Source organism: Neurospora hispaniola, assembly GCF_033458365.1.
Source record: "Neurospora hispaniola strain FGSC 10403 chromosome Unknown B0T23scaffold_7, whole genome shotgun sequence".
In the NCBI taxonomy this organism is placed as follows: domain Eukaryota; kingdom Fungi; phylum Ascomycota; class Sordariomycetes; order Sordariales; family Sordariaceae; genus Neurospora; species Neurospora hispaniola.
Genome location: NW_026944412.1, coordinates 1343246 through 1368863, shown reverse-complemented (window position 1 = coordinate 1368863; position 25618 = coordinate 1343246). Strand labels below are relative to the sequence as shown.

Sequence of the window (25618 nt, the reverse complement as noted above, 5' to 3'; positions counted from 1 at the left end):
GTTTGGGTGAATGCATCCCCGAACTGCGGGTATAAGACGAAAAAAGTTAGATCTAGATACCTAGTTAGAAGGCAAGGCAGTAGGTAGAGGTACCACCACCACCTAGAACCATAACGTTTGTTGTCTTCACTGGTCTGATTTTCAGTTCTTATCCTATGCGAGGCTTGGTTATCATCATGTCATTCAATGCAGTTTGATTCAACCTTATGATTTGAAAGTGGAATCACACGAGACATCATCTAGTTCGTCAACGTCAGCAAACCCCTTGTATTCTCGTATATCGATGTCGAGGGTTCTTGTGCAGTTTGCGCAGGTGTCTGGCGCTGTGAAATTGACTTTGTTGGTGGGTAGTAATAGCAGTTATCGCTAAAGGTAGGGAACTTGAGATACCCTGTAGATCCCCCATATAGTGAAGATCCCTGCTTTTGCAACCCCCTCCTTTTGCAAAATCCCCCCTTTTGCAAAAGATTTCGACTGCCTGCATTCCCTCTGGTGGTAATTCCTGCAACCTGCAATTTGCAACGTTAACGGCCCGGATTTGCAAAAGTAGGGGTCGAATTTGGTGGGGCGGGCACTCTTATACCCGTATACCGGGGTCTGATAGCTCCAGGGACCCACTTTCTAGTACCTCTAACTATTACTGAGTAGCTAGAAGACTCTTACCTGGTCTGTGCTCCTGTCCTCCCTTTTGCAAACCCCCCTCTTTTGCAAAAAATCTGGGCTGCCGGCATTAGTTGCAAAAGCAGGGGTTCTTACTGTAGTTGATGCTATCTGTTTGTCCTGCGGGCTGTCGGTTGGTTGTCAGTTCTACTTCGGTTCCGGCCCAACAACTCTCATCTGACCTATAGTTCACAGTGATATCGTGTCAGGAGCACATGGTACAACATTCATCAACTTTGGTGATTGCGGGCGTGTCCTCGCCCTTGCGAAAATTCTGTTCCGATTCAGCCGGCCACAGAAAGGTGTGGTAGCCCATTTGGGGGCAAGCTGTTCCGTACCAAACTTCACAAAATGTGGTTCGAAAAGGGACTGGTACCCATATTGGTTATCAAGACACTCAATTGGTTAGCATGGCATTTTGTTGGTGATTGCTCATGAAAATCCGAGCAGTTTCACACGAAACTAGTACAGTTCGCTCACCTCTTTGTGTGAACTTGCTGGATGTAGACATAATTCACCAGGTTTTCTTTCATTTCTTCCCCCCCCGCGATGAGCGATGATACTTACAGCGCAAGGGGTTCTTACAAGCGTCCGGCCATAAAGACTAACGCTAGATAATGTGCAGGGGTCACATGAACAAGTGATGATCCTCTTGATAGTTGATTAGCAAGGTGCTTACAACCCGCTGGTGTGATACCACGGATAATCTATCTTTCTCGGTGAGTCTATTGGGCTGATCTTATAATCAATTTTCATTTTTCGAGCTCACCAGGATGAATTGGCAGTTGCATTGACGTGTGTAGGTCTGCTTGAGCCTCTTGTTCATTAACGAATCATCACGGCTGACACTGGCAAAAGGTCTCAGTTCTAGTTGATCTAGTGCGAACGCACATCCAAGTTGCAAGGCTGATGTAGGGTTTGTGAACTTCCCCTGTTGGCGGTACCGCCGACTATGAACATCAGTGAATGATCCAGTCACTGGAGAGTTGGCTTAACTGACCGACGGCCCGAGAAAAGCTATCTACAGTAGGATATCCGTTAGCTGAATTCAAATCCATACATGCCGTCCCCAAGAAAGTGATTGAATGACAGGTCACCTAATCGAGCCTAATTTTCTGTATGTGAAACAGATTGGGTATCGAGTTTTGGATGATGTTCTTCACACCCGTTCCTTCACACTGAAAAGTTTCAGAAAGACGAACTCATATGAAGTCAAGCAAAGACGATCTTGCATCCCGATATCCATCTCACCACTTGGCACGATAGAATAAAGTGCTGTCCGCATAATGTATGTGGTCAGACAATGAACAGCATCGACAGTCTTGGGAATCAAAGGTTTACAGATGTAGCATACGCTTGTTCAGTCAACGTTTGCCTGTCCTATTCCTGGGATATTCTTATGACACCCACGTCGGTCAACCGAGTGTACCCGAAGAGGAGTTTGTCCGAGAGTAACGATTTCCAAATTCATCCTCTCACAACCATTGAAGCTGCTCGACGACTGGGCCTGAGCTCAACGACCGGTTTCATCAGCGGCCGTCTATGAGCACTCGATAGCATCCCAAGTGCATTGCGCAGTGAAGGCAGACATGTCATTGTCTTGGGTGACATCTGCTCTCGAGCTAGCCCTTTCCTAGCAAAATCCGAGTTAGCAAGTTGCCCATATTATATGCAAGCGACGCCGAAGTTCGGGCCTAAGACATCTCAATAGCGTCCAGCGAGAGGCACTCGAGATGTAAACCCTAGTCGATAATCTGCTTGCTAATGAAGCCGATGATGGGCGCGGGCGGCTACTATCTTGCGATGTCTTTGCATGCTCCTTCAGCAGACCGACACGGCTTGCGCCCCAACAATCACCGGTGCTCGTGATGGCTCCTCGCTAAAAGCCGACCTAAACCCGCAAGTAGTAGTGGTTCCCGCTTGTTGATCACACTAGATCACCTCGAAGTCATGTTGGCGAGCTGAGACCACCTAGGGCTGCACCGCAACAGAGCAACTAGACAGCACAATCATGCAATTCCTTGCCAGAATGGATTAAGTTAGCAATGGGTCTTAGACGGTCCACTTCTAACCGTTGAGAAAGTTGAAATAGGTGGAGGTAGTAATCCTTTGTTTGTAGCTATATCCCGTTGCAGTAGATGCCTCGCATCGATGCCGAACAAAATAAAAGGGATGGATACCTCTAGATATCCAGCGAAACTCGTACGCAGTAGACTCCGGAGCCGGAGGTGCCTGCCCGGCTGCGACGTAGAGGTACATTGTAGGCATTTGGATTGCTCGCAACAGGCACTGCAGTTGCGAATCCTTAGAGCTAGAGGTACTGTGTACCTACCCCTACTGTGCAGTGTAATGTCGTCGGGTATAGAGCGCAGGTGCCCACTGGGGCGGGCAGCCCACCGCACAGGACTCCAGTTCCATGTCAAGTGGAACCTCTCAGCTTTGACTCAACTACATAGACCTTTTAGCATTTAACAACTTGATAGCCTGAAACTGTGATTTCCAAAACCATTATCACTATCCGTTTTAGTAGGTTCTGAGTCGAGCCTATCGTTTCTCTCTCAATTTAATCTCCGCGACGCTTGTCTCTTTGCCTCATCATGTGATGGCCTCTACCTCTAGGCTGTCCTGGCAGCGTTGTCCATGGACAAGATCACCCCCTGATGGTACCATTTGTCTAGTCTACAGTGGCCCAAGTTGTTCTTATGCTCAATTGAGAAAGTTTGGTTGAAAGAAATTAGTGCTGGGGACATAGCCTCGATCCTCAGCTATAACCATCTTCATCTTCTCACAATCTTGCCCCAGTCCTATGTATTTCTTATGGGAATATTAAACCCATACTGGCAGAAACTTTCTCCAAGCTTAATTCCAAGACACAAAAACCCCCACCGGAGCTGAAGTTATATTAGCATTTCTTAGGTGACTTTTCAAAGGTTTCTAACAATCCTATATTCAAGGCTTCGAAAACAGCAACTTTGGGGCACCCTAATACCTACCTATACCTCCAAAAATACAGCATCATGACTTCCGAATCCTTACGGCCTACTATGTAGTAGTATCAACGAACACAAAGTACCTCTACCAAGGAGCTTCCCGCGAGAAACTTCAACTTACATTACCGTTACAATACTGTCCAGAGAGTGCAGCTGCAGGCTAGGGAAGTACGGTAATACAAAGTCTTCTCATCCACATAGAGGTAGGTAGCTATAGCAGCCCCAAACACAGCCTTTAGCGCTTCTCCATAGCGTTCGGAACGAGAAACTTTTTTTTAATTTCATACGTGAAACATTACTAACATGCAGCATCCTTGTAGAGAAGCCAATATTGAGTGGGTACGTTTTCTACATAGTATAACAGCTTCCATTTTTTAGGTACTATGCATACAAATTTGCTGATCTCCGGAGTTTGGTGCTGGGTACAATCTCTTGGGTCGTGTAGCCTTGGCTCCATGAACGGCGGATCCCGTTTTGAAGTCGATCCAGAGTCCGGGCCAGACACCGGTCACCCCTCTTCTCGGCAAGAAGCAAGGGCGGATGGATAAGGATGCCGTAGACACCCCCCATGAGAGAAGGCCATGGAGATGGGTTTTTACAGGGCCTCTCAAACATGTACTTTTCTTCTAGAAGCAGGTTTCCATGCTGTGTCAATGTGCTGTGCTACTGTACTCAAGCACACCAGCAAGTTAACTCGCCCTTGAGATCCCATGCTACCTACGTATATGCTCATAATGAAGCTTGTAGAATCAACCAAGCTTTGTGCGTGACGAAGGTGGGCGTGTGCATATCCGAAGAACAGACAGCGACATAAAAGTCATCCGGCACTTCGAATAGACTTTGAGTTTTTGCTACCCGTTCGGGTTTGTCTGCCGCGAGTACTGATACTTTCTCCTGCTGTAAGGACAGCTCTGCTGTTATACAGTACATACCTGAGTATGGCTGGATCGTGCGAATGGATCATCGGATTGGACGGTTCTTACGCCGAGCATCGCTCCTCGCACTGACCAATGGAATGGCAAAGATCAACTTTTCATGCCACGTTTGAAACGACAGATGGAAACCCACTCTGCTCCTTTCTGTCGGTAACGGAAGGGTTCCGTCAACGATCACTGGAGGCTTGGCATCAAGAGTTCGGGTCGTCCAGAAGCCCACCACGCGATGATGGGTTGAGGTGGAACTCCCCAAGGCCCGGCTCGATGCACACCACCTCTGGGCTGCCGTGCGTCATTTGTGTAACCGGGGGACGCAAGCCGGGTTCCGTCTACAGGTCAAAAGGCGCAACAAACTTCTATGACCTGGTTTCACAGTCGGCTCCCGCCCAGGCGGATCAAACTTTGCTACCATGCCCAGCCTCCGGAAAAGAACACAGCTACTGTTGGCTGGCCGGCACGGCTGAGTACCGTCAAGGGGGGATTGACAAAGTGCTCAAGGGTGAGTCGGACTTAGTGTGAGTGTGGCAGCCTTGTGGTATAGGTAGACCGGTAAGCTGAGACTGAGACCCCCCAACGCACCTTTCCTGGATATGGCACGCTTGCAATAAGCAAAAAGTGCCTCCCTTGCCTTGCCGGTGTGGACTGCTAAAAGAACAGCAACTCACCGGTAAGAGCCACGCACCACTGCCAGCCCATGCAGAACACTAATTGACCATGGTACATTCACGAGATGCCTTGCTAGGTGGGCCTGTCATTGTCAGTGTTGAGAACAGGAGGAATATAGTGTACAGTATACACTAAAAGCAAAGATGGCGTGAACGGAGCGCTTTGAGTAGTCACCTCGCCTTCTTCCCTCTTGTTCACATGTTGGCACCTAACAGAGGAGCGATGCCCTGGCTGATGAACACCCGGATTGGTTTTCACAGCCATGGGAGCCTGGCTCAGCCTGGACAGGACAACGAAGTCATCGGAGCTTGGTCATAATCGCCACGTTACACGCAGGAATCGTTCCGGATTACCGAAAGATCAGCCTCCCTTGTGTGCTGCCAACCCACGATTTCGCATACTATGTACACGACAGTCAATGCTCCCCCTCAGTCGCTGATATTTCCACGACGTTCGGCTCTGGATTGAATCAACGACAAAATCAAGTGTGGTGATGCACGGAAACAAAGTGTCAATGAGGTGAACACGACAAGCCCTTACCAAACTGTGGTTACGAGCCAAAGTATTACCTCCCTGCCAGGTATCGGGCACGACCGGCACAAGTAAAGCTTCGTGACTCTGTAAGTACGTACGGCCACTCGAGTGCCAGATTGTCAGCGACGTGACCCACGGGTTTTTGACTTGCCCATCTCACCACCTAACCTCTATGCGAATCTTCAACCATCGCCCGGTCAGACATCGCAGTATTTTCCAGCACAGTGCATAGTAAAACTTACGGCCCAGGTATAACTCTACACCGGCCACGGCGTGCTAAAGATGCTGGGTTCCAGTGCAACGGGTCGCATCTGTGTTCGGCGGGATCCCATCCCGGACGGATGCCGCGCAGGCCGCGGTAGCGTGCTGTACAAACAAGAAGTACCACTTTGGTCTTCAGCAATCAGATTTGATTTTGCGGAGACGACCGGGTTATCGCTTCGTGGCATCGGCCCATCTGATCTACGGTGGATACCCCTGCAACTGCATACGCCAGGGACTGTATGTACATACGCTGGTTAGTGCATAGGATCGGGCTGTCAGAACTGTGTTCCAGCTACAAGTGCATAGTTGCATACTGTATGCGACTCCGGACATTCTTCGGTGTATATGCTCCAGGGGCATCAGGACCCCGTCCTAAGCACTGAAGACCTTAGTAGGGCGTTAACTTTTGGTGTTGCGGCCTCTGTTTTGCCTTCTATTCTGGGGTAGCTTTCAGTCTAGTGCAGTTTAGATCTGCTATTTAGTGCATACCATTTTTGTGGCAGTATTATATACAGAGGAATCAGGGGGCGGTACTGTATAGCAGATATGCGTTTGGACGCACAAGCTATGGGGTAGAATAGCGCTAACCCAGCCATTAGACCCTCTTTCTCGTCAGGCATTGACGCAGCGTACGATTTTGTAAGAAGCATACCGCAAGTACGCATTCCCGTCGTAATGGATATGCTCTGTGGACTACCTATGCCAGGATTATAAACGAATCCCGTTGGGAAGATGCTGCTTATGTAGCTAAGAGCGGGCTAAAATCGCCCGCATAAGCTGTGAATTTCCCCAAAAGAGGACATTTGTTGGATGAGTAGAAGCGGTAGACGGAACTCCCTCCGACGTCACATGGCGCAGAATGGAGATACAGTTAGCTCTCGCGCAAAGGCAAGATGATCTGGCTCCGAGGCTATCGGCGCTTGCTGGGCAAGGTAGCCGTTAGCGAAACCTGCATTGTTGTCACCTACCCAGTGCGCAGGGAATATCACCATCCACTTAGGTAGATCTCGGTTAAGATCAATAGGGCAGCAGGCGATCCAATTCAAAGCGCGGCCATACACCTGCTTGAACTACTGCACGGCGGGAGTACCCAACTTTGCCAACGGTCTTGAGTCCGAACTTAAATTTCCACCTTAGTAGTCTAGTGGCCGATGTTTGCGTGGCTACTTCGCGCAAAGGACGGAACAGGCAAGTTGGAGGGAGAGAAATGTCGACAACGATCCAATCCATATCACATCTCGGCTGGATCATGGCTCTAGCCGTCTGGGACCGTCTTGGAAGAGCTCCCCAATCCGTGATGAAAAGGGCATAGCCAGGGCAGGACTCGGTCGGGCCCCTTGCTGGCAGGTCCCTAGGTATGTATGTAAGTCATGGTTTTCCAGGGTCTTGCTTTGTGTCATTGCTCCAATGAAGTGTTTGAGTCCAATTGATACAAGACGCCAATCTCCTGCAAAGTTCGAGCTGTAAACCAAGCGCACCTTGGTTTTTCTGTTTCAGTACTTGGCAAGCGCTGGAACAGCGGATAACAACAAGCTTCCGCTCATTGGTATTCATGATGACTGCTGCATCCGCTCTCCTCTTCTCCCCGTTTTCCTCCATGGACTTGGATGCGCGAGCCGATTGTCACACCTCGACTTTCCCTCAACCTAGACTTTGTGGAGAAGCGAGTCAATTCATCATCTTCCTTGTGTCCTTAACTCTACCTGTCTGCATTGCACACCAGTCACGTCTTTTTCATTACTGCGTACATAGCCTTGTCCTATACTCATGCTTCATAACAGGGCCTATATCGCAGTCCTTCGGCTTGGAGGCCGGCGTGATAAATCCGGAGCATCTCACATTATCAACGGCACAGTGTGGAAGGAGCCTTGAGGTACCAGCCACTGTGTACTATTCCATCATGATGTATCCAGTTCCCTTTAACACGGTACCTTCTCGCGTGTCGCTGATGAGGCTCCCTGATAGCTGATATCCAGCCTGTTCCTCCTGGTCCGCTACGCCGGATGCAGTCCCACCGACGTGAACCCTTCCGTCTCCCGACTTGTCCGGGGCGTCTTTTCTTTCCAAATTTTGATTCAATTTCTCTCTCTCTCTCTCTCTCTCTCTCTCTCTCTCCATTCACCGCCTCCCTCCAGACCACCGTCGCGAGCCTCTTCTTAGTTCGCAACGACATTCCGACGCATGTCTAGGGTCGGGCTCGGCGCAAGCTTGTCCACTTCGTCACTTCAGCAATTACCCACGCGAGCCGCGGACTGTGGTCCACCATTGAGCTACCAACACGCTACAGTACCTGGACTGCTGCTGGGGATCCAGGAGAGCAAGGCCTTGCTTCCTCCACACAAGAACCGCCACGCCAATCTCACAGCCTGTCATTCAATCGTCATGCAGTTAGGAAGATTTTCGCTGCTTTGACGAGATTTTGCGGGAAGCGTGGTGCTAAAATGTTGCTGTGATCGGTCGTACCATGCCTCGATGGGAATGGTCAATTGGCGCCTCACTTTTGATTCGTGACATCCCCCTCGTTCCCAGTGATTGCCTGTCATCATCTCCCTGCCCGTTACCGGTCCCCGGTCGACTAACCCACAAAAGCCATGCACTCAAATACCGAATCTGTGTCATGTAGTGTAGTCAGTACGACAGCTACAGCTTCCATACTCATCCTGACCATACAACAGACAGTACTGAGGCGCGAAGGCACGCATCAATTACCTTGTGTCTCAATTGCCTGGAGGTTCCCCATCAACGTAGCTGGATCATCTTTCACATTGCTCCAAATTGTGAGCGCAGGTCTTCATCCTGATGGTCCCGAAGCTGTGGTTCGACTGCAAGCACGGAACAGTGTTTCTCCCATTGAGACGAACGCTGTACGTGCGTGTATGTGCACAACGCGCTTATGCGTAGAAATACTACTGTAGGTACATATATCCTTGGTTCCGTTTTAACAACAATAAGAAGATGCATCTCACCTCGCTCGGACTTTCTATCATCGCTGCTTGTCTACTCTGTTCCGGACAAGGCAGCTCTTGCGGGCATGCCTATATGTGTATCCCGACCGGTTCAGACCCGTTTGACCTGATCGGCTTACCTGTTCAACCCATTGTCCGAAGGTGATGCAGCCACAGCTCAGGTGGTGGTGGTGGTGGTAGTCAGTCGACGTAAGAGGTTCGTGGGATAAGGCGGTCTACCGGCCCGCTGTCGTGCAAGGTGTTTTCCAACCCAACCGTACTCTCCTGTCAGCAAGCAATAAAGCGTGTCCATCACACGCAGCCCAGCCCGCGCGTTGGAGGTGAATAGGTTGCTGGAGGAGCGACAAAAGGGCCCAGCCGGTCTGGCTATCATACCGCCCTGAGTCTTCTGGACATGAGTTGAAACCGGGAAAGCTGGATTGGTCACGACTCGCGGACGCAGGTAACCGGTCCTCGATCCGAAAAGAGACAAAAGGGACAAGTAGACGGCTTTGGACCATAAGGGCAGGCCGGTTAGGTATTCAAGGGAAGTCCGTGGTCGGGGTCTACAGGCATAGGCCCTACAACTCACTCGACGCGATTTCCACTTCTGTTTTGTCTTGTTTTGTACGGGACCGCGATATGCGATACGTGGGTACTGAGATTAAGCCAAGGCCAAGGATGGCCACGACCGACCATAACAGCAGCCTCAGGAGTCAGGAGCTCAACATTTACCAACGTAGTGTTACAAAAAGCAATGGTAGACCCAGACATGGATCACACTCGGGAAGCGGCCACTTTACCTTTATGGCGGGGTCCATCCATCAAATCCGCAGCTGAGGGTGGAATAGGGTAAAGCGATCTGAGGGTGGCGAAAGAAGAAAAGAAGAAAACAAAAAGAAAAGAAAAAGAGAGCAACCAAGAAGAGGGAAGTGGTTGAAACACAAAAAAAAAACCGAACAGCTAGCGTCTACCAGTCCTTGGGTGGGTAGGTAGGTAGTGTACCAAAGTTAGTGTAGGTACATCGATACGCCTCCATCGTCACCCTTCAGGGTAGCGCTACCTCGAGGGTACCGCCCCAGATCACTGCCATGGGCGGATGTACCAGCCCGTGCAGGTAAGACAGAATCTTACAGTTCCACTTGCTGTAGCTGTACGGCGCTGATGTGCACTACTGCCCTGGTCCATCAATGGCACGCCAGCAAACACTGTGCGCGAGTTCAGCACCGACCATGGATAGCCCTGTATCATTACAGCTTGTACGCTGAGGCCCTGTTCCTTGCCTTGGTACCTGACCTACTCCAGCTACGGCAGTCCGGGGTTTGGTTTTTTTTTTCTTTCAAGAAAAAGTAGGATCATCTTGGGCTTTTACTCCTCGCCATGTACAGCACCAAAGTTTCTTGCTTGTCACCGCTGTTTCAACGTTCCCTACGCCTGATTACGGATACGTCCTCCTCGCTCGCTTCTCCTCCAGTCCCGGGGCCCTGTTCCCAATCCCAACAGCCATCATTCATGTACGCAATATGCTTGCCAGCGGCGGTTCCCTCAAGGGGTCCACACAACCTCGTCCTCAACGGATGATCTGGTGACCATGTTGTTCTTCTCAGCCCGTCCGGCGCCTTGGCCGCCTTCTTTTTGGCGATAGCCGCTGGAGATGCTGGCTGACTCGGTCGGGTCCCCTGCCTGTCATGTAATCGTCCATGACTACCTACTTACGTATATAGCACGTAGTCCCTTGATCAGTCCTCCTCACTCTTTCTCAAATGTATATCCGTCTCACTCCCCCTCCCAGCTTACTCAGTTCATCTCTCTGTCCCTCACGTCCCCTGTCTCCGGTCACTTCGGTATAACGATTCTGTTTGATATATATACGTCCTGTCCCACCCTGCTTCGGCAAGTCATCCGTCAGCCTTGGTCCTTGCTGGACTGGTATCTCAACACGTCTTGACGATTGTCGGTCACTGCCGGCACTGGCCGGCCGCTTTGGAGTCTCCTCCAACAGATCCCTAGGCAGATTCTCTTTTCGGCAACATCTCTGGTCCCAGGCACAACTCAGGCAACATGGCAGTTGGACCTGCTCGTACAGTGGCCGCTGTCAGGCATGGAGTGAAAAAGGCTTCAGAAAAGCGGTCACCACCGCCGTACCCGAAGCGGCAGTTGCTCATTCTCGGTATGTCTTTATTCATCTTTTGGTGCTTGTGTGACCACCAGAAAGGAAGAGCAAGAAAGCATGGGACAACAGAACTAAGATGGCAATAACAGCCTTGTGCCGGATATGCGAACCCATCGCCTTCATGTCGATCTTCCCCTACGTCTACCACATGGTCAAGGATTTCAACATCACCAATGACGAAAGCAAAATCTCCATGTACGCCGGTTGGGTGACGTCCTCTTTCACCTTGGCCGAGTTTCTGGCGGGCTTCTTGTGGGGACGACTGAGCGACAAAATCGGCCGGAAGCCGGTTCTTCTGACGGGAATGGGCGGCACGGGTCTCAGCGTCATCCTGTTCGGTTTTGCGCCGAGCCTTCCAGTCGCCTTGCTTGCCCGTGCTTTGGGTGGAATTCTGAACGGGTGAGTTATCGATCATGGGAGGCACTCGGTATTACTTGGGGAAAGATCGAGATTGATGGAACTGAGCTGACACATTGGGTGGGGGGGAGCAGTAACATGGGCGTCTTGCAAACCACTGTTGGAGAGTTGGTTACTGTGAAGGAACATCAGCCACGGGCATACACGGTTATGCCTATTGTGTGGTGCATAGGGTACGGTTCAACACATTCAGAAGAAGCCCACGTCAAAGTTTGCAAGCATGCTGACTCTTTTACAGATCGATTGTTGGCCCCATGATTGGTGGTACGCTTGCAAAGCCAGTGGATTGGATCCCAACCGTCTTCCAGCCCGGGAGCATCTGGGACCGCTTCCCATATTTGCTGCCTAACCTTTTCAGCGGCATGTGTGTGTTTTTCGGGCTTGCCGTCGGCTTTCTGTTCCTCGAGGAGACTCACGCCGAAAAGAAGTATCGACGAGACCGCGGTGTTGAGCTCGGCAGATATTTGACCTCTCGGCTTTTCGGAAAGAACAATTGTTTCCGGCGACGACTCCGAAGGGGAAAGAACGGGGAGGATCAGCCTTTGCTTGGCGAAACGGACGAGTCGCTGCCCGGATACCGGACTGCAGATGGATCGCCAGAGCTTACTTCGGTCGAGGGCCCGATTATGCAGGAGCCGCTCGATCTTGAGTCGACGGGGGAGATGGTGGAGGCCCAGTCCGAAAAGCCCGAAAGAACTTTTACCAAACCGATCATCTTCATTATCATCAACTACGGCCTTCTTGCTTTGTAGGTCCACATTCTACTGCAACCGACATGTTGAACGGTACTGACAACATTGTACTCTATAGCCACACCATGACTCTGGATTCTCTTCTCCCGGTCTTCCTCAGCACCGAGCCCACTGGCACCCAAGATAGCTGGTCGCTACCATTCAAGTTCGCAGACGGCTTTGGATATGACACCCGAACCGTCGGCATTATCTTGTCCATCCAGGGTCTCTACTCGATGATCTCCACCTCGTTCTTCTTCCCCAGAATCACCGGTCGTCTCGGCGCGCTTCGTCTGTTCCAGATCATCTCAATGTCGTACCCGTTGCTCTACTTCGCTACGCCCTACTTCGTTCTGCTACCCTCCAGCCTCCGCATGGCCGGCGTCTACATCCTGATCATTTGGAAGTGCACACTCGCCACCATGGCCTACCCCAGCAACGCGATCCTCCTGACCAACTCGGCACCCTCGACCTTGATGCTCGGAACGATCAACGGCGTAGCGGCCTCGATAGCCAGTCTGTGCCGCGCCATGGGACCGATTGTGTCGGGATACCTTTACACAATCGGACTAAGGGCGGGATACTGCGGCATGGTTTGGTGGTTCACGGCCTTTGTGACGATCGGGGCGTCGTTTCTCAGCTTCGGCATTACCGAACCCAGGGGGAGGTTTGATGGGAAAGAGGAGATCGAGGAGCCTGTGCCTGCTGCTGGACATTCGGCAACAACGAGAGATGCAGTCGAACCGGTGGCGGCTGAGCCCACCATAACCATCAACTTGGCCACAAGAACAACCCAAAGAGACTGATATCCGCACGTGGCAAGACTGGCGTATACGACTTTATTCTTTTTTTTTTTTTTTCTCTTTTTTTTTCTTTTTGTGTGTGTGTGTTTGGGTCGGCGCTTGGTTGGGAATATAGCTGGACAGTGACTCTTTTAGGTTTTGCTTTTCTGGGCACGCATGATATCTCGTATTGAGAGAGCTTGGAGCGTGCCGGTTCTTTCGTGGTTTTCGCATGTGGTCTGGGGTCTGGGTGTTGGGCATTGTACAAACAACGGTCGTTCGCTTTACTTCGTATACCCGTATATCCGGTGTTTTTGTAAGGGATTTGGAGAGCTTGGCAAAGAAAGGAAATTGGAGTCGGTCGCTTTTTCTAAGGATGTACGGCATACGGATGATACCTTTTTTTGTATTTTTCAGCTTTCAATGCGACTGTACACTATACTGTACACATGCCTCGCTCGTAGTCTCGAAAGGGTGCTTGCTGGATGAGCTTATCAAATCGGTTCTTCTGATGTGTAAATAAATGCCAACGTGTGTCCCCTCTGGAAATGCTCATATGCACATTAGAATATTCTCCTTATGATAATAGGATATACCATGAGTGTGCCAAGTCTAACAGGAACATACCAAAACGGGTTTCTGATTGGATCCCAACGTCAAGCTCGCATGCATCTGTGATGTACGTAGTAAGTGTAGTAGGGCATCTCTTGATGAGACAGAAAAGGAGTGGGGGTTTGTGGTTGGTGATTCGCTAGACGCTAGGGTCCCTTATCAGAAGGTTGTGATCGTGAATGAAGCTAGCGTACCTACATAGTGACGTGCTGGGGGTGGATGAGCAAGCATCCAAGTTCATGGAATCCATCTCACACCGCACCACTTTAGGACGAATGGTTCAATGTCAATTCTTGATGTTCCGAGGGAGTTCGATCATGGCCCGGAGCTTGAAGCCGTCTGCGCGGTTGGACTGTGTTGCGTAAGGACGGAGTGTCCAGTGTATTATAAGGATGGGGTCACCACGGGTTTTATAACCCACTTGAAAGAAGGGGGAGCGTTCGTGGTCTGCTGTCCGATACCTATTCTGTGCTTCTTGGAACGTCTTGACTTCTCCAATAGACCGGTAATGGGTACGTGGTATGTACCTCTAAGCTTGAAAGTTTGCGGGGTTCGAAGCACAGCTGGTGTCAGTAGTTCATCAAATTGCAGTGGGTGGTTCATCCGTTGTAATGTCTTGCGTTAGACGCATAGAGCAAGTGCAAGGGACCACCTCTAGTGTAGTGCCGCCCCGCGATTTCCACCTACTTAGGTTGGCTGGGGTTGCAGAGCCTATGGTACGACGCGCGGGCACCGGAGAGGGACCGACCTACATACCATGCCTATCAACGAACCTCTCCACTTGCTATCAACGTCCGCTATCCACCTGCCCTCAATACTAGGCCCATTATCTGCACTACGCCTGCGCCGTTGCCGCTCTCCGCGTGCCGCCCGCCTTTGGTTCGTTCCTCTTGCATCGCATCATAGATAAAAGTCCGCCGAGTTCCAATAATGATGCTACCGTCCGTCAGTCTAGTGTGACCCGCGACGAAACCCGGACGTATTCGACCCTGCCCGCGCCAACAAGGATTGTAGCTATTTTTTTCCACGGCTCGACCGCGCAAACCAACAACGGCCCTGGCGGCCGAGCATCACGAGGGTCGCTTCTAGGGTCCTCCTCCGTTTCGATTACCACTCACTACACTACACTACCGTTCATTCAGGCCACTCATTGTCGGTCAAGCCTCGGATCTGGATTCGCATTCCCCAACAAAAAAACCAACCAACGCAACAGCCCAGCAGCCGGACAGGTAGCAGACGCGCACTTGATCCACGCGCCCACGCCTCGCACGCCAAACCGGACCGCACTGCGAGACCGGTCACACAGGGACAGCGGGACTGATTGGAGGTGCTCTACTGAGCAGCCTGGCATAATGCCGGCGCACACTCCTCCGTCCCCGAACCACCACCCAAACAAGCGACCGCGCCAATCGTCCCCGGAACGAGACTCTCCGGCTTCGGTTCCGTCTGGGGAAGCTCCGTCTCCCGCTAACGAGCTTCTACTTGACGGGTCTGGCGCCGCTCATGGAGGCCAGGGAGGCGGGTCGACGGGGGGCAAGGCCGGACAAAGCAGCAGCTTCCGCAACGTGAGCGCTTGTAACCGATGTAGGCTTCGCAAAAATCGCTGTGACCAGAAGCTACCGAGTTGTGCCAGTTGCGAAAAGGCCAATGTTGCCTGCGTTGGCTATGATCCCATCACCAAGAGAGAGATCCCGAGGAGGTCAGACCCCCCCCCCCCCCCCCACACGGCCGGGACCCAATCATTAAGGTTCCCGCCATAACCCATCGTCACCAACGCCTCGCTTCCTGCCTGTGAATAGCAAAAGTGCTGACGCCGTGCTGTCCCAGTTATATCTTTTACCTCGAGAAACGAGTAGAGCAACTGGAGCATCTGCTCAAGGATAACAACATCACTTTCCCGCCGGCCGAAAATTTGGACTACTGTTCCAAGAAGGGAGATAGGCCGCGCCATGTCCACTCGACCCAGGTGGACACGAGCGGGCATCCCTCACAACTAGAAACACCAGATAGCATCAACAATCAAAGACCACAGAATGAGGGAGATGATGTGGTCAGACTACAGAAACTGGTGTCCAAGTCTGACCTTGGTGGCGTATCCGCAACGGCAAACCCTCGCTATTTAGGATCTACCTCGGGAATATCTTTTGCACGCATTGTTTTCGCTGCGGTGCAGTCGTCGGTATCCGATCAGAAGTCCACCTCGGACAAAGCTGGCATCCGCCCCTACAAGCCTGCTCCCAACAATGGCCCCGCCACCGCCGGAACGTCTATGAGAGACTCCTTCTTTGGCTTGCACACAAAACCGACGATTCATCCGGCAACATTCCCCAGCAGGGCTTTGGGCGAAAAGCTGATGTCGCTTTACTTTGAGCATGCGAACCCCCAAATGCCTGTGCTCCACAAGGGCGAGTTCCTGGAAATGTTTGAGCAAGCTTATGCCGAAGAAAACCGTGTACGGGGGCCACGAGAACTTTACATGTTGAACATGGTCTTCGCGATAGGCGGCGGCATCATTGTGGGAGAATCGACCAAGGCCAGTGGATCGGCAGAAGCGCCAGGTAAAACTGATGACAACACAAGACAGTGCCAGCCAGAAGAATATCATGCTAGTGCCATTGTTCATCTTGAGGCTTGTCTTGGCAACAGTGCCGGTGGTTTGGAAGAGTTACAGGCCGTCTTGCTTCTCGCCAACTTTGCCTTGTTGAGGCCGGTTCCTCCCGGGCTGTGGTACATCGTCGGCGTCGCCATCAGGTTGGCGGTCGATCTCGGCCTACACTACGAAGACGGTAAGGACATTGAATCTGGTCTAGGGATCGGAGATCAGAGCGAAGCATTCTCGCGGGAAAGGGGAAGAAGGGAGTATATGCGTGATCTCAGGCGGCGTCTGTGGTGGTGCACCTATTCACTCGATCGCCTCGTCAGTGTTTGCGTCGGCAGGCCATTTGGCATATCAGATCAAGTCATTACCACAGAGTTCCCCTCTCTCCTAGATGATCGATTCATTACGCCAAGCGGCTTGCTTGAACCACCCCCCGACATGATAGGACCGACTTACAAACTCATCGCACATCACTACTTCCGTCTTAGGCTGCTCCAGTCAGAAGTTCTTCAAGTCTTGCAATTCCAGCAATCACAGCTTGCTCGAGCCTCTGGACTGAACCAGAAGAACCCTTACATGCATACATCTCTTCCATCGCCGTTCTTGTCACAGTTCGAAACCTTCCGAGCATGGCGCATTGATATCGACAGGAGACTATGGGAGTGGAAAAATTCTGCACCAACACGGCAGCAGACTGGCGTACAATTTTCGCCTGAATTCTTTGACCTTAACTACTGGCAGGCTGTCATTATGCTCTATCGCCAAAGTCTAAGTGTGCCAGCCTTGTTCGAAGGTGAATATCACACGTCAAAGGAGGTCAACAGCCCGACAATGTTCAACATGGAGCTTCGGGAGGATGAAGACCGCGTGTATCTCAAGGTTGCCGAGGCAGGCCAGCGTATCTTGCGCCTTTACCGCCAATTGCACCGTGTGGGCCTGGTCAACTATACATATCTGGCCACCCACCATTTGTTCATGGCCGGAATATCTTATCTTTATGCGATCTGGCATTCCCCTATCGTGAGGAGCAGACTTGTAAGAAAACACACCTTTTTTTGCTGATTATTCTACTGCTTTTCACAGGCTAACGCGCACCCCCTTATAGACCGTGGATGAAGTCGACTTCACGATTTTGGCTGCCAAATCCGTTTTTACAGACCTGATAGATAAATGTCCGCCAGCAGAAGCTTGTCGAGATGCCTTTGATCGCACCGCCAAAGCAACCATCAAAATGGCAAACTCGACTGGAGGCTTCGGCCAGGGCCAGGACTTGTCCGGCGGATATGGAAACAACACCCACATACGACGTCCTGGGGGAAGCATTGATCAGCGTCTCGACTGGAGCTCACAGAGCGATTCTGCTGCTTCTAGTTTGCAACACTATAGAATGCAGCAACAACAACAACAGCAGCAACATCGCCAGCACCACCAACAACAACAACAACACCGCCATCGCCCACCTATGCTCCGAAATCCTTCGTCGCAGTACAGCGATCTCGCTTCCGACGCCTACTCCGTCTCATCAGCATCTCAGCTTTCCGCCTTCCAACAGGCCCAACAGTTCCGCATGTCCGGTGCCGCTGCTGCCGCCGCGATCAAGAGCGAGCAGGAAGGCGGCTTCTCTCTCATGCGAAACCCACCTCCGCCACCACATAGCAACGCAAGCTCCATTGCGGAAGCCGCCTCTGGCGGCGGGGGACCGATGGCTCAAAGCCCAGCAGGCGAGACCTCCATTGATCCGAACTTGATGCCCTCGCCGAGCGCCATCCAACAGCACCAACAACGGCAAGGACAAGGACTTAGTAACCCCTTAACGCCGCCTGCTCAGATGGGTGGATCGCCAATTATCGGGGCCAAGCCACAACAGCAACAACAACAACGCGGAGGGACGCCAAATGACTATTTACAGCAACAGCAACAACAGCAACAACAAGCATACTCCAATAGTCCCGGCACACTAAGCTTCAGTGATCTACAAGGCTTAGAGTTCTTGCAAAGTGTTGATGGCGGCGCCGCTGGTGGTATGGACATTAGTAATGGAGGAGATCTGGCGAATTTGAACGTGAACCTGAACCCGGCTGAGGTAGTGGGACAGATGGATCTAGGCTTTGGTATCGGGTGGGAAGGGAACCATCATGATTTTAGCGATGGACAGCAGTTGGATTTGTTTGAAGGATTCTTTTTTGGTGGGCAGCAGGGTGGTGGCGGCGGAGGAGGAGGGGGTGGTGCTGGTGGGAACTAGAAAGCAGGGAAACTTGGGACAAGATTGATGAGGCTGATATATATATATATATATATATACCACGAGGAGAAGAAGGGAAGAGGTGGGAAGAAATGGGAAGGGGGTGGGCAAGATACGGCGGGGAGAGGGAGAATGGAGGATTTATTATTATACGAGGCCTCCTAGTTTAGGAACATCTACGCGACACGCAGTTGCCTAGCATTTGCCCTCCTTCAGGTTGGGAGAAGAGTATGAATGAGTTGATGGGGGATGTTAAAAAATAAATATGAAGAAGAGTCGAGAACCTGATAACGGGTTGTGGGGCTTCGATTACCACGGGGACGATCTAGTTCAGATGGAAGAAAATACATCTTTCAAGACACTGACCGACAAGTGAGATCAGATGGAGTCATTCATGGTGAGTGTTTACTCATACTTTGTTTTTCAGCAAGGAGTTCAAACTTAGGTCAACGTGGCTATCAACGGACAGATAGCGGAGCAGATTCGCATCGTACAACACGTAAATGTATATGTGCGATTCATGTTGAAACTCGATGAAATCAGTGAATGTGTCATGATGGAATTTTCAAAAACAGTGAACGAATATCTTCTAAAGTCGAGATGGCCCCAATTCTTTTCCCTAACAAATCAAAAACAGAAGTACGCCCCCAGCCCCCCAGCTCCAGTCCCGAATGTGTCTAGGTGTGCCCCAGTCCCAATCCCATTTCTTGAACAAAAATTCTTCTCCTCTCTTGTGACCACGGAACTAAAAAAAGACTGTACTGCTCCTCTTTTGTGTGTTGCCCGCGCTGTCTATAATAACATTTCCATAGACAACAAGCCACCCCAATATATGGAAACAAAAAGAAACTCCGGCCTTGCTTTTCCCGTGATAATTATGCTATAGTACAGATGGTATCAATGTCGAACAGTACGAAAAGAAAATACATGGGGGACCCGATACCACGGTTTTCGAGAAGGTGTCTGTCTCGCTCAGCAGACAAAACCCCGCAAGCATCTTCTTTCAGCGGGAAAAACCAAACAACCCATTCGTCGCCAATGCACAGTTTGACCCAGCTCTTAGTTTAGAAGCTGGCCTGCTGGCGACGGGTGGGACGGCGATCGAGATCTTGAGCCCTGTGAAGGACATTCTCGAAGGGATCATCGGACTGGCGACGGGGGCCGCGCGAGTTGAAATCACGGCGGTGGCCAGGTCCGCTACCCATGGGGCGCATAGAATGTTCTCTGGTTTCGACTCTCAGACCTTGAACACGGCCCATGTGCTTCATGATGCTCTGGCGGACGGCAGGGGGCTCCGGCAAGCCCCAACCAAACTTGGCGAGGTCGTTGAGAGCATAGACCAAGGCTTGGCGATCAATGCCCTGGAGAGCGCCACCGAGGTAGGACGAGTAGCAGTCCTTGAAGAGGTCCTCAGGGAGTCTGGACGCCGCGTCAAGGATGTGCTGGAAGTTGGCGTGCTTGTCAGCACCGGAATCAGCGGCGTTGACGGAAGCGCACTCGAGCTCGTCATTACGCTTGATGGGGAGACCGGGAAGTCTGCTTCTCGCCGCGTGGAGCTCGATGTCGGGAACGATAAGCCAGCCCTGGCCAGGCTTGTTGGCTCTGCCGGTACGTCCGAGACGGTGAATGTACTGCTCCCTGTTGGGGGGAATGTGGGTCTGGATGACGTGGGAAACATTGGGGAAATCCATGCCTCTGGCGGTAACGTCCGAAGAAAAGAGGATACCGGTACGCGCGTTCTTGAACTCGTCGGCGGCACGGGTTCTGGCGTTCTGAGTGAGCTTGGAGTGAATGTCCCAAGTTTTGGGAATGTGCTTGAACTTCCACTGAAGGCGCTTGAAGATCGCATTGGCCATGATAACCTCAGCGGTAGTAGGCAAGAAGACGATGGCCTTGAAAGGAAGAGCCTCGGGGTTGGTCTTGGACTCGTGGAGTGCCTTCTCTATGAGCTCCAGCATGGCCGGGTAAATGTTCTCGAAACCCTTGCAGGGAACAATGTACTGAGGGATACGGTCGTGGGTCAGAACTTCATCGGCCTTGACGGTCTGGACGAATTCGAAGTTGTTCTTGTCGATGTAGCTTCTGGCGAGACCAACAACATCCTTGGGAATGGTGGCAGAGTAAAGCAGAGTCTGGCGGGGAAGAACCTTGCGATCGGGAAGGTAGTTGATGATCTGGCGAAGCTCCTCATTGAAGCCAACTTCGAGCATTCTATCGGCCTCGTCGAGAACAAGGGTCGAGAGTCTGGGGGCGTCGATGCCGCTGTGGCTGTCGGAAAGCAGATCGTTCAGGCGACCGGGGGTGCCAACAAGGATATGGCAGCCCTGCTGACGGGTCTTGTACAGCATAGCGTTCTTCTGGGTACCACCAACCGCAGTCTGGACGATGATACCGGTTCCCTTGACCAACTTACGAGCCTCCTCTCCGATCTGCTCCGCAAGCTCGCGGGTTGGCGAGATGATGATGGCGCGAATATCATCAGAACGGGCTCTCTTGCCACCAAACCTGTGGGCGAGGTCGGGATCTTGGGTGATGATCTTCTGGATCACAGGGACGAGGAAACCAAGTGTCTTGCCAGTTCCGGTCTTGGCCTGAGCAACACTGGAAGCTTAACGTTAGCAACTGTTGGAAGCGCGGAAATGGAGGTGACGGATCTAGGCATACATGTCCTTGCCCTTGAGAGCGGGGCTAATGGTCATAGACTGGACTTCGGTCATGTTCTCGTAGCCCATGCCATGAGTGATGGCGCGGACAACGTTCTCATGAACACCCAAAGCGGCGAGGTCGGCAAAGCGGGTAACGAGGCCATTGGAGGCAGCAGTGTTGCTTTGGGCAGTGGCCTCGGCCGAGTAGAAGCGGGGAAGAGAGGCCGAGGGAAGGGACTGGACAGCGATGGCGCGGGTGACCTGGCTCAAGAGGGCGGCCGAGGGCTTGGAGGAGATCTGAAGATGGCGGGCAGCGAGGGCAGCACGGCAGAGGCCGGCCTGGCGCAATACGCTGGTCCTCATGTTGGCGACGGCTACAGCGACGCGACGGTACGGGACTGATAAGATGGCGGCGCACACTCGGATCCGTCAACGACTTGGGTTGATGGATTGATTGTGGGTGGGGACAATAAGAGGCGGACAATCAAACCAGAGAAATCGGTCAAACCGTTGTCGGCGTCGAGTGTGATGGGAATGATGGGCGGAAAAGGTGGGAAAAAAAAACAAGAGATGGGAAGAGAGCGCAAGTGGCTGAGGGCCTGGTACCTGCAACAGCAAAAAATTTCCATGCTATCGAAGTCGAAGCTTGAAGTTAGATCCCTGTCGTATGAGCCGCCTTTATCTTATCAGCCGTTACTCCGCACCGAGCCCCATCTTCGAGGGTCTGTATTTAAGTGTACCTGTGCACCTTCAGATAGGGATGAGCTACCTTACGGTACATTTGCTAGTCAGGAACACTGGAAAGAGATCATCTCCGCAAAACATGGGGCCGAACAGGACCCTCCCCCTTTGCCCACTTCAATCTTCCCTGGTCCTTGTCTCATTCGTCCACACTATGTACACTACGCAGGAAACGATACACCAAGTATCTCCTTTCTCTACGCTGTAGAGGCCGGCAAAGGTTCAAAAGGTGTTCATATCAGCTTCGTGCTACGGAATAACATGAAATTCCAGTCGGCTCCGAGTTTCGGCTCAGGGTACCTCAGCTGGACTTCTCGACAGGCTCTGTGGCATCTGTCCAGCAGATTCTCTTAGCATTGGTCTCCGTCATGGCCTCACATGAGATAGATCCGCTCATCTCGCAACGTCGGGTCAGCCGTCACACTCTTGCGTTCCGTCTCATGGCGATCTCTCTACACGTGGGCATACAGTACTCAACACCGAGAAAGTGGGAAACTGGACATATGTGAACATGATGGTCTGAGGCATGTTCCTATTCCAATCAGGTCCCAATCAATACCTCCAATATGATACCGCTATCCCAATAATTCTTGCCGCTGTTGTCGTACTCATGATCGCTTACCACAAGTATCGTTCCCACCAAGATGCCTTCAACTTGACCTCCTCCTCTCCTTCCTTCTCCTCCTCCTTCTCCTCCTTCTTCTTCTTGTTGCTGCCTTCGCTCCTCTCAGCGACCTTCATTGCCACAAAATCCGTCACAGCTCCCGAAACCCCCTCATAAACCCATTTGCCAATTCCCCGCGCCGCCTCCATTACGGGTTCCTGGTTCACAACGAAGACGATGGCACTAGCAACCGACAACGCGCCTCTACCTAGACTGCCTGCCACCTCTTGTCCGTGATCTTGACTGACCTGTTTCATCCTAACATAGAAACACAGCAGTTTCGGCCAAACGAACCAGACCCATCGATCAACCAGGCAGAAAATCCAGAGGAGGAACTTGTGGAGTACGTTTTCCCTGTAGACGTCCTTATGTTTTACTTCTGGCTTGTTGTGCTCAGTAGGGCTACTCTCTTGGATGATCCTGGTCACCACCGCCGGCGGGACGGCATGCTGCAGTATAGTTATTTCGGATTCTCGGAGGTCCAGTGGTAGTCCGTTGAGTAAGTTCTGGAGACCGGTTATGTAGGTTGATCGCTCGAAGTTGGAACTGAAGGTGCTGTTCACGCTGCGGCGCGATTCTTCGGCTGCGTTCACGAGGAGACTTGTGCCTGGAGAGAGTGACAGTCAAGATCGAACAAGGTTAGTGACCAACTTGGGAGCAACCGAAACGAAGCACGAGAGAAAATTGGCTGGGGTTTGCTCACCTTGCGCTCCATATCGCCAATCGATTCCCCGCGTCTTTGGCGTTATTGTAAATGGCACGAGTCCACGTTCCGAAGTACTCGTTGGAGAGGCCAAGCCAGGCATAAAGTATCCGGTTCCAGCCTCTGACATCTTCTTGGGGGCAGTTATATCGCGTTTGGGTGGTGGTGTTGCCGATATAGGTGTGGATGGAGCGGAGGCGGGTTTGAGCTTGGTAGGGGGGATTTCCGCGTCACCAAATGGAGATATGTGGTGCTGGAGCGATGATATCGAGAACACTGAGCGCAATAAGGAAGGGCGTCTATGTGGAGGCGTCGGCGGGACTGCCTTGGGGCTGAATGTTGTTCCCTCATTTGGCTTCATGGATGCCGATTGATCCTGCATAACCAGTTGATAACTTCCAGTTTATTCGAGACGGACTTGGATGGTCCAAGGCCAGCTTCTCAAATTTGATTTTGGAAGTTGCAAGGGCTACCCATTTGGCTGGCCAAGAGCGGCTGCAAGATGTCAACGCCGAATGTTGCCACTGAGGAGAGATGTAGGGTTTGACCTCGCACATATGAGACCTGGAGACAAGCTGCAGTGTCAGGTACCTTGCTGCGATGGTCGACTCCAAAAACAATTCCACCTCTGGCGACGTATCGGGCTTTCAACCTCATGATACGAATGTCTTCGTACAAAGTTGTAGCTACGCTGAAACACCAAATAACCCCTATTGACCACAGAGGACGCTTCCGATCTATCCGACCACGTTCAGCCTCATGATGCCTAGTTTGTCTCTTACAATCTATACACGCCCCAAACTGTGACATGTGTGTGATAACTCCCTCAAATCCCTTCCACCAGCCTTTCCTCTTTTGGAGTTGCGTTGTCGGTTCTATACCCTGTTTCATTACATGCAAACATGTTCCACCCCAAACTGCCCCTTACAGAGCCAAAATTCAAGCCGATGGGCCTTCAGTTATCACCGCCGCCGGCGGAGCCCGAAGCAGCAGCAGCAGCCGCCTTCTCCGCCGCAATCTTGGCCTCCATTTTCCTTCTGGCTTCGATAATCATCTGATCTCTCCTCTTCCGCAGTAACGACTGCCTCTCCTCGCGATTCGAGCTCCAGCCTCCAGTCTTTGGGGCGCCGGCCGCCGCCCCGGTATCCTCCGAAGGGGCGCTGGCGAGTTTGTCCCTCAGGTTATACCTTGTGATCAGATCCGGGTGGACCTTCTTTTCCGCGTATTTACTGGCGGCGGCGGCAGCTGCACTTTGCTGCGCAGCAGCGGTTGTCTCTGGCGAGCTGGGTGGAGGCGGAGGCTGAAACGTGATCGGAGGCTAAAGGATGGTTGTCACTCAGCTGTTAGCAAAAGCTCTCTACGAGAGAACGAGCAAAGGCGCATCCCATGAGGCATGGAGAACGAAGCTTGGAATATCAAAAAGAGGTCGGAACTTACAGTCTCCGTTCTTCCCGCCAAAATCCTTTCTGTTGTAGCCTGCAAGTTTCCCCCATGGCGCTGCAAATCCCACAGGATAGTCCGTCTGTCTACCTGTGGGAACATCTGTTGTATCGTTTCGACCGCCGCTTCTCGTTCTCGTTCCCTCCGTCTTTGCAACTCCTCTGGTGTCGCGCCGCCTGTCCCGCCCGGCTGGCGATTCGCCGAAGACGCATTTCCGCTGAAGAAGAAGTAGCGTACTGCTAGGCCAGTGACTAACAGTACGATCACCAGGGAAGGGATGTTAATCTCTTCCTCTGCCATTGTGATTTGTTATCTTTGGTTGTTGTTGACCCCTCTCGCAATCGTTCGTTTGCGAGATGTGGAAGTTAGGCTGTCGCTGAGTAACCGGTTCCTTCGACTGGGCAGCTAAGTCCGGGAAGCCGCGGGAGTTTGCTGAGTAAAATCTATAGAATGGAAATCTAGTATTCTTGTCCCGGCGAATTCTAGCTTGTGTTGTTGCTTGAAAATCCCCGTCGAAAAGTGCTTCGCTCCCTAACGCCTGACGTATGATGCGCGTCGCAAGACGATGCCGATGACTAACGGGATTGAGGGAGGTGACGCGTGCCAAGGGCAGTCGATGTCGATATTGGTGGCAAGGAGAGGATGAAAGAAAGGAATGCGTTGTGACGAGATGCAGTTGATGGATACGATGGTCCCGAAATAGGTAGTGTGGCCAGCGAAGTCGAAATTACAGGTAAGCGTTGGTTTGCCTCCTATGTACAGACGAATATAGTGTACACAGGTGAGAGTGATGAGGCAGTTGGGGAAAGCAGTGACATCCATGAATTCGGCCGCAGTGGGGCAATGCCAAGCCTGCGACCGTAGCGTAACAATGA

General features: G+C 51.8%; 5 protein-coding genes across 5 annotated transcripts; 2 read left to right on the top strand and 3 right to left on the bottom strand.

Moving 5' to 3' along the window:
• Nucleotides 1–11288: 11288 nt before the first annotated feature.
• Nucleotides 11289–13121, top strand: B0T23DRAFT_322265 (major facilitator superfamily domain-containing protein; the record flags this gene model as incomplete). Its single annotated transcript, XM_062835285.1, has 4 exons — nt 11289–11566; nt 11659–11757; nt 11823–12332; nt 12395–13121. The coding sequence occupies 4 exons, from the start codon at nt 11289–11291 to the stop codon at nt 13119–13121; spliced, it is 1614 nt and encodes a 537-aa protein (XP_062689860.1).
• A 1719-nt stretch (nt 13122–14840) lies between these two features.
• B0T23DRAFT_213258 (fungal-specific transcription factor domain-containing protein) lies at nt 14841–18627 on the top strand. Its single transcript, XM_062833593.1, has 3 exons — nt 14841–15408; nt 15537–17343; nt 17414–18627. Exons 1-3 carry the CDS (start codon nt 15062–15064, stop codon nt 18548–18550), a joined length of 3291 nt encoding a protein of 1096 aa, XP_062689859.1. The 5' UTR covers nt 14841–15061; the 3' UTR covers nt 18551–18627.
• Nucleotides 18628–19614: 987 nt separating this feature from the next.
• On the bottom strand, nt 19615–21558 carry B0T23DRAFT_406975 (P-loop containing nucleoside triphosphate hydrolase protein; the record flags this gene model as incomplete). The annotated part of the gene is made up of 2 exons (XM_062839149.1): nt 19615–21151; nt 21215–21558. The coding sequence occupies 2 exons, from the start codon at nt 21556–21558 to the stop codon at nt 19615–19617; spliced, it is 1881 nt and encodes a 626-aa protein (XP_062689858.1).
• Nucleotides 21559–22422: 864 nt separating this feature from the next.
• Nucleotides 22423–23975, bottom strand: B0T23DRAFT_213244 (uncharacterized protein). Its single transcript, XM_062833592.1, has 2 exons — nt 23304–23975; nt 22423–23225 (listed from the first exon to the last, which is right to left on the bottom strand). The coding sequence occupies exons 1-2, from the start codon at nt 23683–23685 to the stop codon at nt 22555–22557; spliced, it is 1053 nt and encodes a 350-aa protein (XP_062689857.1). The 5' UTR covers nt 23686–23975; the 3' UTR covers nt 22423–22554.
• Nucleotides 23972–25533, bottom strand: B0T23DRAFT_213215 (uncharacterized protein). The gene is made up of 2 exons (XM_062833591.1): nt 24741–25533; nt 23972–24621 (listed from the first exon to the last, which is right to left on the bottom strand). The coding sequence occupies exons 1-2, from the start codon at nt 25041–25043 to the stop codon at nt 24259–24261; spliced, it is 666 nt and encodes a 221-aa protein (XP_062689856.1). The 5' UTR covers nt 25044–25533; the 3' UTR covers nt 23972–24258.
• Nucleotides 25534–25618: the final 85 nt, after the last annotated feature.